General features: G+C 35.3%; 1 protein-coding gene across 1 annotated transcript in view; it reads right to left on the bottom strand.

The window, feature by feature from the left end:
* The window catches only part of LOC149155545 (cytochrome c biogenesis protein CCS1, chloroplastic-like), a 30,796-nt gene extending 18,131 nt beyond the window's left edge, over positions 1-12,665 (bottom strand). The window contains exon 1 of the mRNA XM_089444449.1: positions 12,434-12,665. Within this exon, the coding sequence (XP_089300575.1) occupies positions 12,434-12,665 (232 nt within the window). The remainder of the gene's footprint in view (positions 1-12,433) is intronic.
* Positions 12,666-19,451: the final 6,786 nt, after the last annotated feature.

Below are 19,451 nucleotides of genomic sequence, written 5' to 3'. Positions count from 1 at the left end.
GGGTAGCCTAAAAGGAGGAAGGAGCCACACGTTTGTCTAGCGTTGACTTGGGCACAAAAGAAAAGCAATGGAAGGTATGTTGTGTCTTGGCTTGGGAGAGGCCAAATAGGTGAAGGGTCCTGGTCTTGGTATTCGTCAATTGAATCTCTATAAGAATAAGAATTTGTTCGGGTTTTCCCCTGAAGTGGGAGAGTTTTGGCCCTGGATGATAACCTATATTTTGTGTCTGTTGTCTCTTTATGGTTTATGCATTGGTAGCTATTTGATGAATAATAACATTATAATAACATAATTAAAAAAGATCCTAATCAAGAAGTTAAAAGCAGTCACAAGCAGTTACTAATAGAAGAGAAATCACTTAACCTTGATGCCCTAGATTTCTCAACATTAACAAACTTTCCCCTTTACATAGTTTTGACCACCATGAGAGGGTTTCCAAATTGATTTAAAAACAAGAAATTATTCCATGTGGACTCCCTCCTCTTAAAATCCTTAGTAATAAATGACTTGATGAGGCCGTAATGGTATAGTTTGTATATAATTTGTGATGGAGGGCTTCTTTGTACCCCTGAGCCACACATCCAAAATTTTTACAAAGAAAATAGGGAAAGTTGATAAATTGATTAGACTCAAAATGTAACAACAATCTAATGTGGTACAAAAAGGTGATAATGTATCGTCCCTCACACATTACAAATTTTTGCAGAATGTATAAGAGCTAGTGCCATTTCTCGACAACGCAATGCTGAGGGACGCCCTTCTTCCAGTCACGTTTTAACCTATTGATTTTTCATAGGATCTTATAACTAATAATTACTTCTTATGATTTCTTATGTTAATATTTTCTTGTATTCAATTTCATCATAAAGCAATTACATAAACACACATCAACAATATAAACAAAATTCCAGTAGGATCATAAAGAGACAACCAAGAAAAGAGACATAAGTACCTTGGGAAAACCCACATGGGGTAAAAACCGAACAACCTTTTCCTTAGAGAAATTATTAATATTAATAGAGATACATATGATCTTTCTTAGTCAAAATGAAGTCAAATAGACCATCAATGTAGTCTTGGTCAAACCTGGTCAACCAACCCTCATGTCAAGTCAACAAACTGCCCAATACACTTGACCTGATATGATCTAATAGGGCCAAATTTTGGCCTACTCCTGCACCAGAGAATCTTGGACCTCTTGCCCCAAAGATGCCTAGAAATTTTGTCACATGTGCAAAGTCAGATGGACAAAAATGCCACAAGTGTGAGGTCAGATAAGAAGGAGAGAGCTCGTTCAATAGATGGATAAACAAAGATATACTTCTTGTGTGAGATTCGAATATGCCCTTGTGGAGGAAAACCAATGGTGTATATATAGTGTCTTGGGAGGCCGAATGGGTGTGACAATAGTGCTGGGTCAACTTGACCAAGTGGAGGCCAACTTAACTTCTTTAATGTCAAAAATATTAAAATTAAAAATTGAAATTATTTCTTTTGAAGGTGACATGAAGAACATGCCAAAAATATATTATTACATCTACATAAGGGCTAAAATATTAATTATGAAGGACCGACCATAACTACAAAATTTCAACACTCCCTCTTAGCTTGGGAGGTATCCATAATAAATATCAATATGTTTTCATGTTGACAAATTTCTCTAAGAAAAGGTCATAAAAATTCATCAACATCAACATCATCCAATTACCATAATCTTGGTCAACAATTTGACACATGGTAAATGAACAACATCAATAAGTTACCATAATTACGGTTGATACCTTTGACTTATGGTGTATCCTCAACATAATTCTGGTCGGTACTCCTGACACATGGTACAACATTAGCATCAATTAGTCACCATAATTTTGGTCCATTTGACACATGGTATACTGACTAGTCTTGGTTCACCATCATTCTGGTCAATAATTTTGACACATGGTGAATCTCCAAAGGCCACACTCTATCTAAATAATTCTAGGCCTGATGCTAAATGAGATCGCTTAACCTATCTCAAGAGTTCTAAGTTTGATGCTGAAAGGCACCCACTCAATTGAGTGATCCTGAGCCTTTAGGACCATTATTCCTAATTATGGTCAACATACTTGACACAGGAAGAATGATTGTCCTCTGTTGGATGATTCTCCATTATTTTGGTCAACATACTTGATACAGGGAGAATATTTTTCCATGATGCTATCACATTAACACTTTGCACCATTTTCCCTAATCCTGGTCAACCTAACCCATGGAGAATGACTGCAATTGATGTTGCAATTTCATCACTCCTTCTTGCTGAGAGAGACATGCTTAATCACTCCAAGTTTTTTCTTTGAAGTATACAGACTTCATCCTTGTATAGAGTTTTGTCAGCAATATGCTTATCTTAGGAATAGTATTGAAGCCACACAGTTTTGTTTTGTATAATGGCTCGATACTAGATCTCACTATGCTTTGTATTAGAGATCATATATATATATTATATATATATATATTTTTTTTTTTCCTCTAAAATTTGATGATGTAATGTAATCTTATTTTATTATTTCCACTATTATTTTATAATATTCCTTAGGAGGCCCATTTTAGACCTCAAAATTTCTCTAATGGGTTGTCACTTGCACTTGATCAAGACAATATTGCAAGTAGCCTCTGAAGCCACATTGCTTCTCAACTTTCCAACCAAGTTGCAACACTCAACCTCAACAGTATTGAGTGTGACATATTTCTGCTTCTTCCTCATTCAAGAAATCATAACGGAGCTCAAATTGAAGCAATATCTGATGAACTCTTTCTGTATCTACACTCTTTTCCAATCTGAATCTGTGAATTCCTGTAGTTGTACTTTCACTATTTGAGACATATGTCAATCCATAAATGGTTGTGCCATAACCAACTGTACCATGTTAGTATTTTAGCACATGTTGAGCCACATGCCTTGGTTCAACCATAAACGATCGACTTCCTTTACTGGGTCCATCATCATAACTACTTTCCATTTTACCTTAACTAGGTTCTCTTTCTGAAACATATTCTGTGCTGTGGCAATCCTAGCTGCTCTCTTAGCTTGAAAATCCATTATCTCGAACTCAGAGTTCAATTCCATTTGAATCTAAACCAAGGCTCCCTGACCACTCCCTTTGTTACAAAAGAAAATCTTTCTGCCGCAACTGGTCCCTATGACAGATGAGTCCTTCTAATTCCATAAAAACAAATCATATAGGATCAACCTTGATCCATCAATCCAAATCTTAGGTGCAATCTTCTATTTGCAAACATGAGACTCCTTTATGACCCTCATAGCTTTGAGGTGGTCCCACGTACACTTCTTCCTTAATTTATTCATGGAGAGAAATGGACTATACATCCATCTGATGTAATTAGAAGCAACAGTAATTCTAATAGAAGTGTATTTGGAAATTGGAGAAAATTTCTTTTCATTATCTGTCCCTCTTTCTGGGAGAACCTTCTAGTCTAAAATATCGCTTTGTACTTGTCTATGCTACCATTTGCTACACACTAGATTTTGTGGATCCATTTGGAAGTTACCATTGATTTTTCTTCACCCTAATCAAGATATAATTCAAACTCGCTGATCTGCCTGCTCCCTATGAACTTGGATCTCATCTACTATAATATCTCTCAACACAAATCACCAATTCTAGGAGAGTCCTCTTGTCACAAAATTTCTTCATTCTTCCATTACTTCGACCTGGTGCAAAAGCTTTGACAACCTTTACTATGTGCCTGCAATCCTCATTAGGAGACCATTGAAGAAAAAATTATAGCCAAGCAGAAGAAACAAAGATAAGAGGCAAAACTAATAGTAAAACAATAACAATAATAATTAAATAAGAGAGGTATAAGTTACTTATCTTTTGAAAATTATAGGAAATTCCAACTCCATTTTGATCTCAGTGTTCTTGCATCTATCTTGCAAATTTATCAACCTTGTCCTTATCATCAGCATGATATTGTTCCTTCCTTGCATAAACTAGGTTTTTCTTATTTTCGCTGAAACATGGATCTAGGTCTAGCTCTAGGGTTTTATCCACAACCCTTAGGGATTTCTTATCAATCCTTCTATATTTCTAGGGTTTATAAGCCATAGACTTCCAATATTATCTAGAGTTTTTTCATATGCAAGTTTTCTTTCCAAAATCCAAATGCCAAAAATCATAAAATCCCTTTACATATGTGATGAAGTCCATTATAGCTTTTGTAGGGTAGCATATCTCAACTAGCGACATATGCAGGGAATATTTCAAGGTTCATGGAATCAATACAACATCTTGCTTCTGATTTTTTTTTGAAATGCAATGCAACATTTCCAAGGGAAACATAGGTCCCCAAAACTTCAATTCAATATATATCACCAAATATTCTTGGCACATGTATAAGAATTTCATCCCTTATATTAGTGACATACTTGAATGTCTTCCTGTGCAGTTACCCAAGATATATTTTAGGGAGGCTTCCTTCAAGCCTTATCGAGCTATGGATTAGATACAGTTCTAGAGACTTCAAATAATCATCTATCATCATATCTCATTCAATACAATCATACTCACAACAGTGCAATGCAAGACATATCATTGTAGTATAGGGTATATGGCATTACATACTTTGCAACTTTAGGGCAACATTTCATATTAGAGGAAATGTCCTACACATGTTACCCATTCTTTAGTAAACCGAATGCACTTGATCCATGTCATTGCTTCTTCCAATATCAATATGGATTACAAATACATATCAATAGATGTATCTAACATTGCACAAGCATTGTTGAAGATCACATATCACTTGAGGATTTCATCACCGAAATCATTGTGTATAAGTAGGTATACATAAGTTTCCTTAATGATTTCTTCAAGGAACCCTTCATAACTTCATATCATGCATATATTTACAGAACATTGACACAATCCTTTATGATATATTTTCGCACAAATGGATTTTTTTCCCTCAAAGCATACTGAGATTAGCCTTAACAAATTCAAAGAAAATTTGTTACAAGTCTTAATACAAAAATTTTTTCAACCATGCCTATGCTTCATCCTCATATACTATACTAGATTATTGTCAAAAGAAATTTGATCTTCAAACAAATATTTCTGAGAGCAATAATACATACCTTTCAATATAATGCAAGTAATGTTCAATAGACTTCTCCAGCCAAAGATACCTTTGCTAACTTTGTCATTGATTAAGGCATTTCAGACTACTTTGGATCATCTTAGGAGATTCTTCGGTCTTTGTACCTTTACTTTGAGGTATTTTGGCCTTACTATAGTAAACCAAATACCCTTGGATTTTATCTTTCTTTCATAGTTTCAGACTAGATCTTCTAGAGGCATGGACTGATATAGGCAACATAGAATTTGTTTACTAATAAATAGTGAATCTTAATATGAGAAGTAATATTTCTTTTGCAATGGTCATTAGAAACTTATGAATAGACTTTGAGGCATCTTAGACTTGTTTGAAAACACAATAGAAAGAAGAATAGTAGGGTATTTCTGGCTTCTGGTATCCTCTTCAAAATAATTGAGGTTTTGGTTTTCGATCCCAAAGTATAACACAATGATAACACCAATTATCTCAAAACCATAAAATGTATCAAATGTCCATTTTTGTTTCAACAGGTGACTTCAATGATCTCCTTCAAAGTCAAATTGATATTATAGACAACTTCAACCTTCTCTAAAGCTAACTTCAAAATTTTTCTCAAGGTTCTCAAGAACAATGTTAAGGCTCTCCTTCATACCATTGGACTGGATGAATTAGGGTATGATTTTCTAGGCCTCTTATCTTTCTCTTAATCACTCTTAGACATTCACTATTTGAAGCTGTTTTTTTTGGTCTCTTGTGGTTCAGACTGGGGCCTTTAGGCCCTCTAAGTTTGGTCTGATGCTTTTTAGCTTTTTGAGGTTCGAAGTAAGACTTTACCTCAGATATATTCAACCCTGTCTGATCATGACTTGAGATCTCTTGGTTTTCTATCTAGGATTTCCAGTCCTTCTTCAGAAAGCAATGGAGGCTTGGATTTACTTTGCCTAGTAGACAATTAGATTTATTACTTATAGGGAAAAATTTATTAGGTTATATGGATTCTCATTAAGGATCTTGGTTTTTATTTAAGACTTGACAAGGCTGCTCTTTTACCCATGCTCTAAAACCATGTTGATTTTTTCATAGGATCTTCTAATTGATAATTACTTATTATGATTTCTTATGTTAATATTTTCTCACATTCAATTTAATCATTAAAAAATTATACCTAAGATCTCAATAATAGAAACACAATGCTAGTAGGATCATAAGGAGACAACAAAACAAAGAAACACAACAATTTACCCTTGGAAAACCATGTGGGGAAAACCCAATAAAATTTTCCTTAGATAAATTATTAAGATCAATAGAGATACATTTGATCTTTCCTAGTCAAAATGAAGTCAAACAGACCATCAATGTAGTCTTGGCCAAACTTGGTCAACCAACCCTCATGTCAAGTCAACAAACTACCAAATACACTTGGCTTGATCTGATTTGGTAGTGGCAAATTTTGGCCTACTCCTGCACCAGAGAAAATCATACATGTTGTGCCAAAGATGCCCATAAATTGTCACATGTGCAAAGTCAACTAGACATAAATGCCACTTGTGCAAGGTCAGATAAGGAGAGAGCTCGTTCAATAGCGGGATAACTTCAACCATCTTCTTCCTTGTTTCCTTCACTTGGATGAAGAAATATATACTTCTTGTGTGAGTTCTGAATATGTCCTTGTGGAGGAAAACCAATGGTGTATATATAGTGCCTTGGGAGGCCATATGAGTGTGACAATGGCGCTGGGCCAACCAGACCAAGTGAAGGCCAAGTTGACTTCTTTAATGCCAAAAATATTAAAATTAAAAATTCAAATTTTTTTTTTGAAGCTGACATGAAGAAAATGTCCAAAATATATTATTACATATACAACAAGGGCTAAAGTTTTAATTATGAATACCTACCATAGCTACAAAAATTCAACATGACCCAGACTCAACAATGAATCTCCTCCAAACTCCCGTGTAACTTGCTTATTTTTGAACCATTTTTTCCCTGTTGTGAGCAACCAATGGATTGAGTAAAAAACCCTTCTTTAACAACCATAACTAGGCTACAAACCCTAACCATATTGTTTTAAAATCCTTTAGCAAAATCCTGTGCCACTTCAATGTCGAATCCTTGAAATTACTGGAGGAAAGGGAGCTAACCTGCAACCACCAATATTGGCTCACTAACTTTATATTTGGGGCACCCCTCTAGCTCCCTTAGATTTCATAGATATTGTCTCACGGGGTTGAGTTTTCCCATCAAAACAGTGTCGGGATTCGATATCTTAGATATTTTATTTCCAAATGGTGAAAGGAATTTGAGGAGGCAATTGGTTATGAAGTGAACTGATATGAGAGATAGGGTATAAAATGGAAATCGGGATAGGGTTAAAATGGAAGATCATGAAACTCCTAAAACAAAGTGCTCACATAATGGTAAAGATCGACATGTAACATTCAATGATAGGATATGATCATATGATAATTCAACTATAATTCTAGGGATATTGGCGAGAGGACTGCCACTTTACAAATTTGAACACTTGTTTCAATAACTACAAAGAATGGAAATATATCTATATTTATATATATATATATATATATATATATATATATATATAAGTTTATTACGTTAAATGTCACCAAGAAGATCTAATATCAAACACATTGTAAGCTTATACAAATTAGGTGTCACCTCAGTTTTTCTTACCACCAAAGGTCTCAACGAATCTCACATGTCAAATTCTGCTATCACTTACCAATACCTAAACAATATGAAGAGACATAATAAACTGGAACAAGCAGATCTCCTTGGATCAGATCACGATGAAACTTAATCAAACACATCAATGTGTCAATAAATCTCTAAAATCACACCTGTTTTAGTATATGCTCATTTTAAGCTTGCATATTTGAAAATTGTAAGCTATAGGTAGTCTTGCAACTCATATACAATTCCTACAACATTTACAAAGAAGATTTAAAAATCAAAGGAACAATCAAGACTTCTCCACTTATCTTAAAACCGATATGAAAAATATGTGCTGGATGATCTCTACATTGGGTCATGTAAGGCATAGGGGCCAATAATAAGAAATACTAAGGCACACAAGAATTTTTGGCCTCCATGTGCAAGCCTTTTCTCTTTCTAACTATCATAAATTTTCTATGAATGCCAGGGCTACCACTGTCGGAAGTGCCAGGGATGAGGCTGATGAATGAATGATGATGATGATTATTCTGATAATGTGTAATGAGAAGACTGGAAATGGTAATGGGAATGATGGACATAGGGATAATGATGACAATGGGAAAGTGATGTAATGATGGAAATGAACATGATGGTGGAAATGGAAATGATGAAGAAGAACATGGTGGGAATGAAGATGAAAGAATGGTAGAGATGACCAGACTAGAAATTATAAGAATAATGACCATCTTGAAGAGTAATGAAAGTGCTGATGATGACAGTGGAAAGTGACGTAATGATGGAAATGAACATGATGGTGGAAATGGAAATGATGAAGAAGAACATGGTGGGAATGAAGATGAAAGAATGGTAGAGATGACCAGACTAGAAATTATAAGAATAATGACCATCTTGAAGAGTAATGAAAGTGCTGATGATGATAGTGGAAAATGATGAACCCAAAAGGATAAAAATATGACCCATTATTTTCAATCCAAAGGACTGCAAATGTTGCTGAAAGATTAACAAAATATTCACTAAATCCCAATCTCGTGGTTCAACTCTATGTTGTATTTGAGCATGGAAAGAGATCATTGGATATCTTCAATTAATGCATTTTGTTAACCAATGCACGACGAATCACCAATGATGTCAATGAGCGCCAAGAAACCCTAGTACATTTTGCTAGGGACGACTAAATGTGTTGATTTTGCGTCACCTTCAAGATATGATAATTAGGGGATATTGATAAAAATAAAAAATAATATCCATTTTTAAGGTCACAGCCAAGCCAGACACCAAATTGGTGTATGAGACCCCTTGTTTGTGGGACAAGGGACCGACCTCTGTGTAGCGATTTGACTGCTAAGTCTATGAAGGCATACCTACTCTAACCCCATCTAGTTTTGAACCTGTGACCTCTTAGGAGGAAACATGTGCTCTTAACCATTAGCCCCCTCAAGCTGTATTCCCACTGTCACTAGTGAGAGAGAACTTGCCATTGATGAATGCATGCCTCATGGTACTAATAGAAGTCTCTAGCCTCGAACCTAGATAATGTGCTGATGTTAGTCAAAACTCATTAGCGAGAGGGCCTTAATGCATCCCCCATCAACTAAGATGACAATATACAAAAAATTGAAGAATTTGCAAAGAACCAACATAATGCAAAAATTATTGGGGATTTTTCCTTCCAATAACCTGGTTTTTAAGGAAGTCATTGTCCACCTACACTAGTTTCCTAGTTTTCATAGTTAGACTTATTTTTATCTTTATTATTTATTTATTTATTCTCCTACTCTACTTGAAAAGAGAGCATCTCTATTAGTGTAGGAATACTTCCATTGGAAGCCACATGCGCAACAAAATACTAAATATGCTCATAATAAGATTTAAGTAGACTTGTTTGGCCAATTTAATGTCTTTAAATTGTTAATCATAAATTTTCAACCAGGGTAGGTACACTGATGAAGTACAGGTGCACCATATGTGCTAGAAGTTATTTCTTATGTCGTTATGTTCTTGTTAGGGTATAAACTTAAGATTAGTATGGAGATGGTTTCGTTAATTATATTAATGTCTATATCCATAAAGTTAACAACTAATTTCTTAGGAGTTATTTTCTATTGAATCAGTTTATGGATGATATGAGAGTGATTCTAGATTTTACTTGTGTTAGACTGTTTTGGATTTTTGTCTTGAATTTCTATGATGCAGCTCTAATTTACTAAGTGAAAGAGAAATATATTCTATCAAACTATAAAGGAATACTGTCTGAATTCAATTGCTAAGGAGAAGACTCTCACGCTTTTACTTATTCAATTTCATTCAAACAAGATATTTGAACAACAACTACGCTATGAAGTAAACACAGTTGGACTACACAGAGATAAAAAGAAAATGAAATAACCATAATGTACCAGATAAAAATCAATTCAAATAGAAGATTAAACTAGGTATAAAGCAAAGGGAAGTGCTCACGCATGTAACGATTCACTGGCAAACTCATCATACTGCATTTCTTCACACAAAAAACAGAGTATTCAAGTAATGAAAGAAATCTAATTGCAATTGGTTAAAGACTGTCACAGGTCGTAGGGGCCCTCCACGAATTAGTTCATAGTATCCAATCAACGTAGCGCATACAAACATCAAACCAAGTCTATTACCTGCAAAACGAAATTTAACAAACTGTTTCAAAAATTACATCATCCGACGCGCACCAAGTCACAGTGTGGCCATAGTTTTTATAATAAGTCTTTGGAATAATAAATGAGCATTTTAAGCCTAAATATATTTATTTCAATTAAAATATATCTCTAAACCTTCTATTTTCTATATTGAAATCAAATTGTTAAGGTTTCGATGAAACTCGAATTCTGTTCCGGCGATATCCTGTAGTTGACTTTGGGGTTTGATCGTGATATCGTGCCATCATCTTGATGAACCGGTTTGAGGGAATAGGAAGGAATCCACTAGGGAACCATTCCTTATCCATCTGTATCCTTTGTCGCTGAGTTGGAGCTTTTGAACCTTGCAACAATGGAGGCAGCTGCAGAAATCTAGATTAGCTGCAGAAATAGACCAATTCTGTAGCCAAATGCATTCTTTAACAAAAAATAGGGTATATAGACAAACATGAAGAAGAAGACATGTTATTTGCTTACCTTTAACAAAACCTTGTGTCTATTGCATTATTTAGGTGATAAGTGTAGGAAAAGAGTGGAGAGATAGGAAAAAAGGGATGTCAAGGTAAGACAATCTTTGGACTCTACATTCCCCCAGGCTGGAGGTTTTGTATGTCCTCATACACTTCATCATTGTCAGTCATTTGTGCCTTCTGATCATCACCTCCAAGTTTCACCTTCTTCTTCTTTTTGGCAGCTACTGGCATCCTAGGTTTTCTCATGAATTTTTTTTATTTTAAGTTGATAATCTCTCTTTGCATTATCTTGTTTTCCTTCTTCAACTTTTTGTTCTTTTTATACCACAAACTCAAATGAAGGATGAGATTGTCACTTTTTCAATCTGGATCTCACTTTGTGCCTTCAATGCTTGATTCTCATTCTTGAGATACCTGTTCAATGTTTCTAACTAAAAAATCGCTTGCTTTAAAATGTTTGAGGCTGAGTGTTCCCGTGGTTCATTTAACTGATTTCTCCCTTCTCCAGGACTTTGAATTGTTTCTTTAGTTGCTGTCTCTTTTATTTCCAATGACTCTATATAGTCATATATCTCCTGTTGAACAGGGTCAACACTGGACTATGCACTGGGCTTCTTAGAGGTGAGCTGCAAGGTGGTGGTGATACTCTCGGTGATGATTTTGGTGACCCTTTTGGAGAACTTTCAGGGTTTTCTGTTGGCTCGTTCTCAATTGGCTCATTTTCCTTGAGATCAATGTATTCTGTAGCTTTTGAGATTGTTTGTTGCACTGTGCTCAACCTTGTACTCCTCCTTAGTCCTGAGGTTTGTAATCCCTGTACTTTCCTTCTTTTAGTCTCTGATTTTTCTTCTTGAGGAAGGGTCCTAGTTTGTGGTATTTCCTTTGCTCTTTTGCTAACTTTCTTCTTCTAAGATTTCCCTTTTTCATTCTCTGCAAGATATCCACTATGGGCAGCTCTTCTTCTGATAATTCTGGGTGAGTCTGGGTTTCCTGCTCTTTTACTACTTCTATTGTTCTCTTCCTTCCTCTGGGGGTCCTACTACTGCTGGCTTGTTTTGGGGATATTTCTTCAAAATGGTTCCTCACTAGGAAACTTTCCCAGTTATCCCCTATACTCTGAAGATGGAACTCAACTAATATCTTTATCAGGCCATGATGATACATGGAATTTTCTATAAACAAAATTCTCTTTTGAACGTTTGTGGACATTTTTTTGTGACTATGTAAGAGAAGTAAGGAAGATTCATCTGGTGATCTTCAAGAAAATGTATCATCATCCTAACATGGTAAAAATACACATACCCAAAACAACCTCACAGGTGACAAATTTTTGAAGTATAAGCAATAAATTTCTCCATTTACTCTTAAGGGATGTGCTGGGAATACCTTTCTTGAAGACAATGGTGTCCATATTTGGATTTTTCAAGAAGACCTTCCAATATTCTCCATTAATTCCCCTGTTCTTGAACCATTTTTCCCCACTCCTTGGTAATTCAGTAGCTTCCACAATCATGGACTCCGTTATGGTGATCTTAATGTCTCCTATTTCGGCTTCAGTTCCATCAAACGAGCGTGCAAATGTCTTTGTCACTTCCCTGTGAAAACTGTTGAATTTTTCAATGAATTGCAACCATTGTTGCAGCAGCTCCCTGGTCTGAGGGTATCCCTCCAAGAATTTCTTCCCTGCTGGCTCGGTTCGAACAATGATCCCCATTATGGAGGATGCTTTGCCTCAAATACTGGTTACCTTGACAAGAGAATGGTGTTGGTATGGTTTTGCTAAGTGGCGGAAGGATGGAGTGGCTATGAAAGTTCAGAGGAGTGTAAGAACAGGTGGATTATAATAAGGGTTATAGGAATGAATCGAACCATTGGGCACATTTAAAATGATGATTCAGTGATTACTTCGGTGGATTTGGAATGAGGACGTGACATGACTTTTAAGTGGTGGATTATGATGTTTTGTTAGGCGACCATCACCCTTAAGTTGTAATGATTTCGTTTTAATTTTCGGCAGTACTATGTCTTCTTAGTCATATATGAAATATATCAATCCCTATTGCTAAATTAAAGTAGCACATACCTGTGATCCACTTTGCTAACCTTGTTTGTTGTTCTGAGATCTCCTGTAGGTACTTTGCTCTATCAGTTGTCTTTCAATTCAAATCACCAAGTGTCCTTGTAGGCTTAAAAGAAAAAAAATTATTAGGCTGCAGAAACTTGTCGTAGCTACAGAAACTTGTCCGAGCTATGGAAAGTTGCTGATTCTGCAGCTGAGAAAAAACTTTAATAAAGGAACTTTGTTATTTTCTTTTTTGAAAGGAAAATTTGAAGTGCCAACAAAAATTGGTTTTCACTCTAAATTTTTTGTATAAACCTGCCAACAACATGTTGGTTTTCATGTTTATACCTTTTATTATTATTATTATTATTATATGTATATATATATACATATAATTTACTTATTATTATTATTATTTTTTTTTTTAGAAAGTAAATTGAGTAAAAATTTCTAAGGTGGAAAAGAAGAAGAATTCTTCTTGACCATTTTCAATTCTGAATTATCTTGGAACATTTTAACAAATTCCTCTTTTGTCAATGGCTTCTGGTACAATATGAGTCGATGTCCATTTACTAATAGAGGAATTTTCTCTTCATCAATAGTCCTGATTCTAACTACACCATTGTCAAAAACACTTTCAACTTCATAAGGTCCAAGCCAGTGGGTTTGGAATTTCCCTTGAAAATTTTTGAACTTTGAATCAAAGAGTAATGCCCAATATCCTGGATGAAATTTCCTTTCCTTAATGTACTTATCATGCCATCTAGATCTCTGTTGTTGAACTAGGCTAGTTCTCTGGAGGGATTCTTGTCTGATTTCATCAAGTTCATTTAGTTGTCTCATCCTTTGCTTCTGTGCTTCTGATAAGTCAAGATCTAACTGGACTGCTGTCTTATAGGTCTGGATCTAGAACTCTATCGGAAGTAAGACTTGCTTCCCATAAACAAGTTCATAGGGAGTATGTCCTGTAGTATTTCTCCATGTAGTTCTGTAGGCCCATAAAGCTTCTGGAAGCTTTTCCACCCAGTCCTTTCTATGTAGATGTACAATCTTGGTAAGGATTGCTTCAATCACCTTATTTGTGGACTCAACTTGTCCATTGGCTTGTGGATGGTATGGAGTGGACTTCCGATGTTTGATTTTGTATTGATCCACAAGTTTTTGCACTAATCTGGATGTGAACTGTGTTCCTTGATCTGTTACAATTTCTCTTGGAACACCAAAACGAGTAAAAATATCCTAAAAAAGAAATGAAACTAGAACATTTTTAGTAGAAAAAGGAAGTGCTTTAGCTTCTACCCATTTAGTGACATAATCAGTACATACCAGAATATACTTCTTTTGCTTTGAAGGTGGGCTGATTGGTCCAAAAAAATCTAGTGCCCACTTCTCAAATGGTTCGATGAGTACCTGTGGTTGCAGTGGCATTTCATTTGAAAGAGTGGGGTTTCCCATTCTTTGACAACTGTCGCATCTTTTAACATATTCTTTGGTGTCCCTGAAAAATGGAAGGCTAATAATATCCTAAAAGAAAGATTTTGTAAGCAGTCCTTCTGTCAGAAAAATGTCCCCCACATGGCTCATCGTGGCAAGCTTTAAGTATTTCTAGTATTTTGTCCTCTCGAACACATCTTCTGATGATGAGATTTGGTCCTGTCTTGTATAACTCTTCATTTATCCATGAATAAGATGTGCTATTGTGGACTATTCTTCTCTTTTCTCTAGGAGATAAATGAAATGGAATTTTTCCTGTAGCTAAATAGTTAGCAATATCTGCATACCAAGGTGATTTAGTAGATACTGCAAAAATATATTCATCAGGAAATTTATCCTCTACGGGTTGATCATTATTTTCATTTTGTATTCTAGATAAAAAGTCGACAATTGTATTCTACTTTCCTGGCCTATCTAGAATGGTTATGTTGAATTCTTGTAACAGTAAGAGCCATCTGGTTATTCTTCCATTAGTGACTGGTTTATTCATTAGGTATCTAATGGCAGAATGGTCCGTGTGAAAAAAAGTTTCATAGTCGGTTATGCAATGTCTGAATTTGTTAATGGCATGAACTAAAACTAAAAACTTCTTTTCAGTTACAGTATAATTTAATTCTGCATGAGTTAAATTTTTACTAGTATAATAGATTGCATAAGGAGTAAGATCTTTCTGTCCCAACATAGCTCCTAAGGCTGAATCTGAAGCATTCGTTGAGATATGGAAAGGAAATTTCCAGTTAGGTCCTTTTAAGATAGGTGCTTCAAAAATTCTCTTTTTCAAAGTTTCAAAGGTAGCTTGACATTTAGAATCCCAATTGAATTCACAGTCCTTGGTGAGCAATTTAAAAAGTGGGGATGCAATTTTTGTGAAGTTTTCTATGAATCTTCTATAATATCCAGTAAAACCGAGAAAACTTCTAACATATTTTTGACAACTTGGCATTGATAACTTAGAAATGACTTCAACTTTAGATGAGTCTACCTTGATTCCATCTCCTAAAATATGATGACCTAAAAAAATTCCTTCGTTAAACATCATGAAACATTTTTCATGGCTTAACGAGAGATTTGTTTCTTTACATATTATTAATACTTTTTCCAAATTCTCCAGTGCTTCATTGAAAGAATCTCCATAAACTATGAAATCATCCATGTACACTTCCACACAATCATGAATAAGATCAGAGAAAATTCCAAGGACTGCTCTTTGGAATGTTGCTGGAGCATTGCATAATCCAAAGGGAAGTACTCGGTAAGCATAAGTTCCCCATGGACAAGTGAATGTGGTTTTATCTTGATCTTCAGGGGCTACTTGAATCTGGTTATATCCACTGAACCCGTCCAAGAAGGAAAAATATTTTTTCCTGCTAATGTGTCTAAGACCTAATCTATAAAAGGTAGTGGAAAGTGGTCTTTTAATGTTGCTTTATTTAGTTCCCTATAATCGATGCATACTCACCATTTTCTATTTTTCTTAGGAACGATTACTAGGGGTGAAACCCACTAACTATCAGATATCGGATAGATGAAATTTACATTTAACAATTTCTGCAACTCCTCAACAATTTCTTTTAAATTTGGGTTCATTCTTCATTGAGGCTGTCTAACCGGTTTTGCATTCTGTTCAATGTAGATATGGTGTATGAAATTTTTAGGATCAATCCCTCTCATGTCAATGTATTCCCATGCAAAAGCAGAAGAATGTTTCTGTAAAATTTCTATCAATTGATTCTTTTGCAATTCTTCCAGGTTTTTATTAACATTCAAGGTTTTCCCTGGAAATATTTCTATCGAGGAATTCCCAAATTTTTCCATGGAGAGAAATGATACCTGTTTAGATGAGAGATACTCATTATGACTACGATCATAATGTGAGGAAGATTCATTATTTTCTAGTAGATTTAGAATTTGGTCTTCCTCTCTTACTTGTTTAGTAGTAAAAATAGGTTGTATATCTTCTTCATCTTCTATCCATTCTTTAGTTTCTGTATCTATTGTTGTTCTTGCAGGAGGATATAATGTAAATTTCTTTGTAGAATTTCCATCTGAGATAAACATGTCACCTAATCTACAACCAATGAAAGCATCAGCTGTAGCTAACCAAGGTCTTCCTAGAATTAATGGATGTCCTCCTAAATTATTCTTGGGTGTTAAGACCATGAAATAAATAGGATATTCCCAAGAATCTAAGGATACACAAACATCTTCCAACACACCATCAGGTTTAATCACAGACCTATCTGCTAATTGCAATAAGGTTGGTGTGTATTGAAGGTTAGGAAGCCTAAGTGTGTCCATAACTTGTTTACTCATTATGTTTATGGCTGCTCCTAGATCAATTAGTGTGTTTGGTATTTCAGTTCCATTGATGTGAATTTTTACAATGGGGCTTCTTGGATCTAAGTATTTTTGAATTGTCATCTTCCCCATCATAATGTCTGCAATTTTTCCAACTAACTGAATTCTTTTTATGTCTTTTATTTTTCTCCCTGATCTTTGTGTATTTAGTTCCTTAACTGTTTTCGCAAAAATTGGTATTTATTTTACGGCTTGTAATAAAGGAATCTTAATACGAACATTTCTCAATTCATCCATCATATTGTAATCAGGCAAGATTATTTGTTTTTCTACTCCTTCATCAGTTTTTAAACCGCTTGGGGAAGGTGGTCTAATTGATACGGAGGGTTGTTCTATGATGGGAGTATTTATCAGAACATCTTCTGTTTGTTTATTCTCCTTTTGAGGGAGAGAGGAATCCCCTTCTTCCGATTGGTTTTTTTGTTTTTGAAGATCAAATCTTGTTTATTGAATGACAACAGGGGGTTTCCGTGATAACACTCTTCCAGATCTTAATTGGACATTATTTAGGTCTAGTGGAGTTATTACATAAGTTTGAGGATTATTCCCCTCCATGTTGTACACAGGTTGTTGTGGTATTTTATTATTAGGATTTGGAAGTGGTTGAGTGGGTAATTGATTTGGTTTTTGTGGAAATGGTAGGGAGAGCTGTGGGTTTTGATTCTGAACTGGAATTTGTGGTAATTGGTTAGCTTGGGGAATCTGATTAGACGGTGGTATAAATTGTGGTGGAAGGTAGGATGGCGAGTATTGGTGGTATTGAGCATAAGCTCCATAAGGATTTTTCCATCCTTGATTCCAATGTTGTGACTGTGGCTGAGCCCAAGGCTGCCAGGCTGGATTCCAATTATTTTGTGAAGATTGAGAAAATTTTTGTGCTCTGAATCCTTGTGATTGATTTGGTTGGGGATTTTTCCATGGTATTTTGGCTATAAAGTAGAGAGGGTCTATTGTTTTTGATATTCCTTCATCATTAAATACATCCTTGAGACCTGGTAAGGATGGACATTCCTTCCTATCATGATTATACGCACATATGACATAAGTCTATATGGATTTTGAATCTAAGGGACACTCTCTTAGAGCATGTTTCTTTCGACATTTAGGACAAAAGATGGATAATGCAACATTTTCAGATTTTTTCTTGTTTTGTATTTTAAGGGTGTCTATTTGATCACTTAGGCTCCCTAAATATCTGTTTTGAAGGTATCAAACAAATTTCCTAATTCTTCTCCGCTGATTGTCCCAACTGCATATTTATTAATTCTTAACATGACAGGGTCTCTAGGACTCCTTCCAACTCGTGATTTACCCCTTGAGATATGTACACATAAATCACAAATATCTGCTAATGGTAGTTGGGAAATATCTCCTTCCCAGTTAGGTTAAGGAGATCGATCAACTCATCTTTAATAGCTCTGAGTAAGAGGGCTTTTAAGGTTTCCTCATCCAAATTATCCATTTTTTCTCTTTTACATTGTAAACAAACCTTTCCACTAAATCTTCAAGATTTTCATCTTCTTTTTGTGTCATTTTGAAGACTTCATCTTTAAGGTTACTAAGCATACAATAATCTCTATATTTGCCTAAGAAAGCCTCTTTCATTTGTCCCCATGTTGTTATAGAATGCACTCCTAGACTCATGGACCATTTTAATGCTCCATGGACTCCTAGTCTTTTGATGTAGTAGGGAACAATTTTAACTTTTGAGCATCATGTAGATAGTCATATGATCTGCATAATACTTCAAATTCGAAGAGAAATGTCTTTGGGTCTTCGCTTATTTTTCCGTGTAAATTAGGAAGAATTGAGGGTGATATATTTTTCATTGTGAGGGTTGTATCTTCATCAAGAATAGGAAATCCAAAAGGATCTTGGTTTCCTCTACCTCTACCCCCTCCTCTATTCCTACCTCCACCTCTACCTCCACCCCTAACTCCTTCAATCCTATTTTCCTTGCCATGGACATTGTGTACCTCTCCTTCCCCTTCTTCAGCCATGATAGATTCTTCGGAACTAATATAGTGTTCTTCTAATCTTTCTGGTTCCTCTATCAATGGTTGTTCAAAATAAGTTTCCTGTTCCTCTTCTTCACTAGGAACTTCTAATTTTTCTCCCAAAATTTGCACGCTAGTGGAGGATAGAAAAATTACTCCTGTAGTTGGGGATGTAGGATTTTCTTCAATTATAGCTTCAGTAGAGGAAGTGGGTGAAGTGCTGGATTGGTTTTCTGATATTGAGATTTTAGGAAGCCTTTATCAGCCTCTAAATGGAATTCAGGTTTGACTAGGTGGTGTGAATTCTCGAAATCGAGGTGAAGTGAGTGGATTTGTGGGAATTAAACTTCTTCCTCGCCCTACAAATCTATCTCTAGAGTCTCTATCCCTACGCATATCATTTTTTGGTTTTTATTTTTCTTAACTTCTATTTGTACTTCCCCGACAATGGTGCCAAAATGTTTGGCCAATTTAATGTCTTTAAATTGTCAATCATAAATTGTCAACCAGGGTAGGTATACTGACAAAGTACAGGTGCACTATATGTGCCAGAAGTTATTTTTATGTCATTATGTTCTTGTTAGGGTCT

The sequence above is a fragment of the Pinus tabuliformis genome, chromosome 9 (assembly GCF_031772625.1).
Source record: "Pinus tabuliformis cultivar Carrire ecotype Pingquan chromosome 9, CPIR1, whole genome shotgun sequence".
NCBI lineage: Eukaryota > Viridiplantae > Streptophyta > Pinopsida > Pinales > Pinaceae > Pinus > Pinus tabuliformis.
This window is presented reverse-complemented; position numbering and strand designations above follow the sequence as displayed.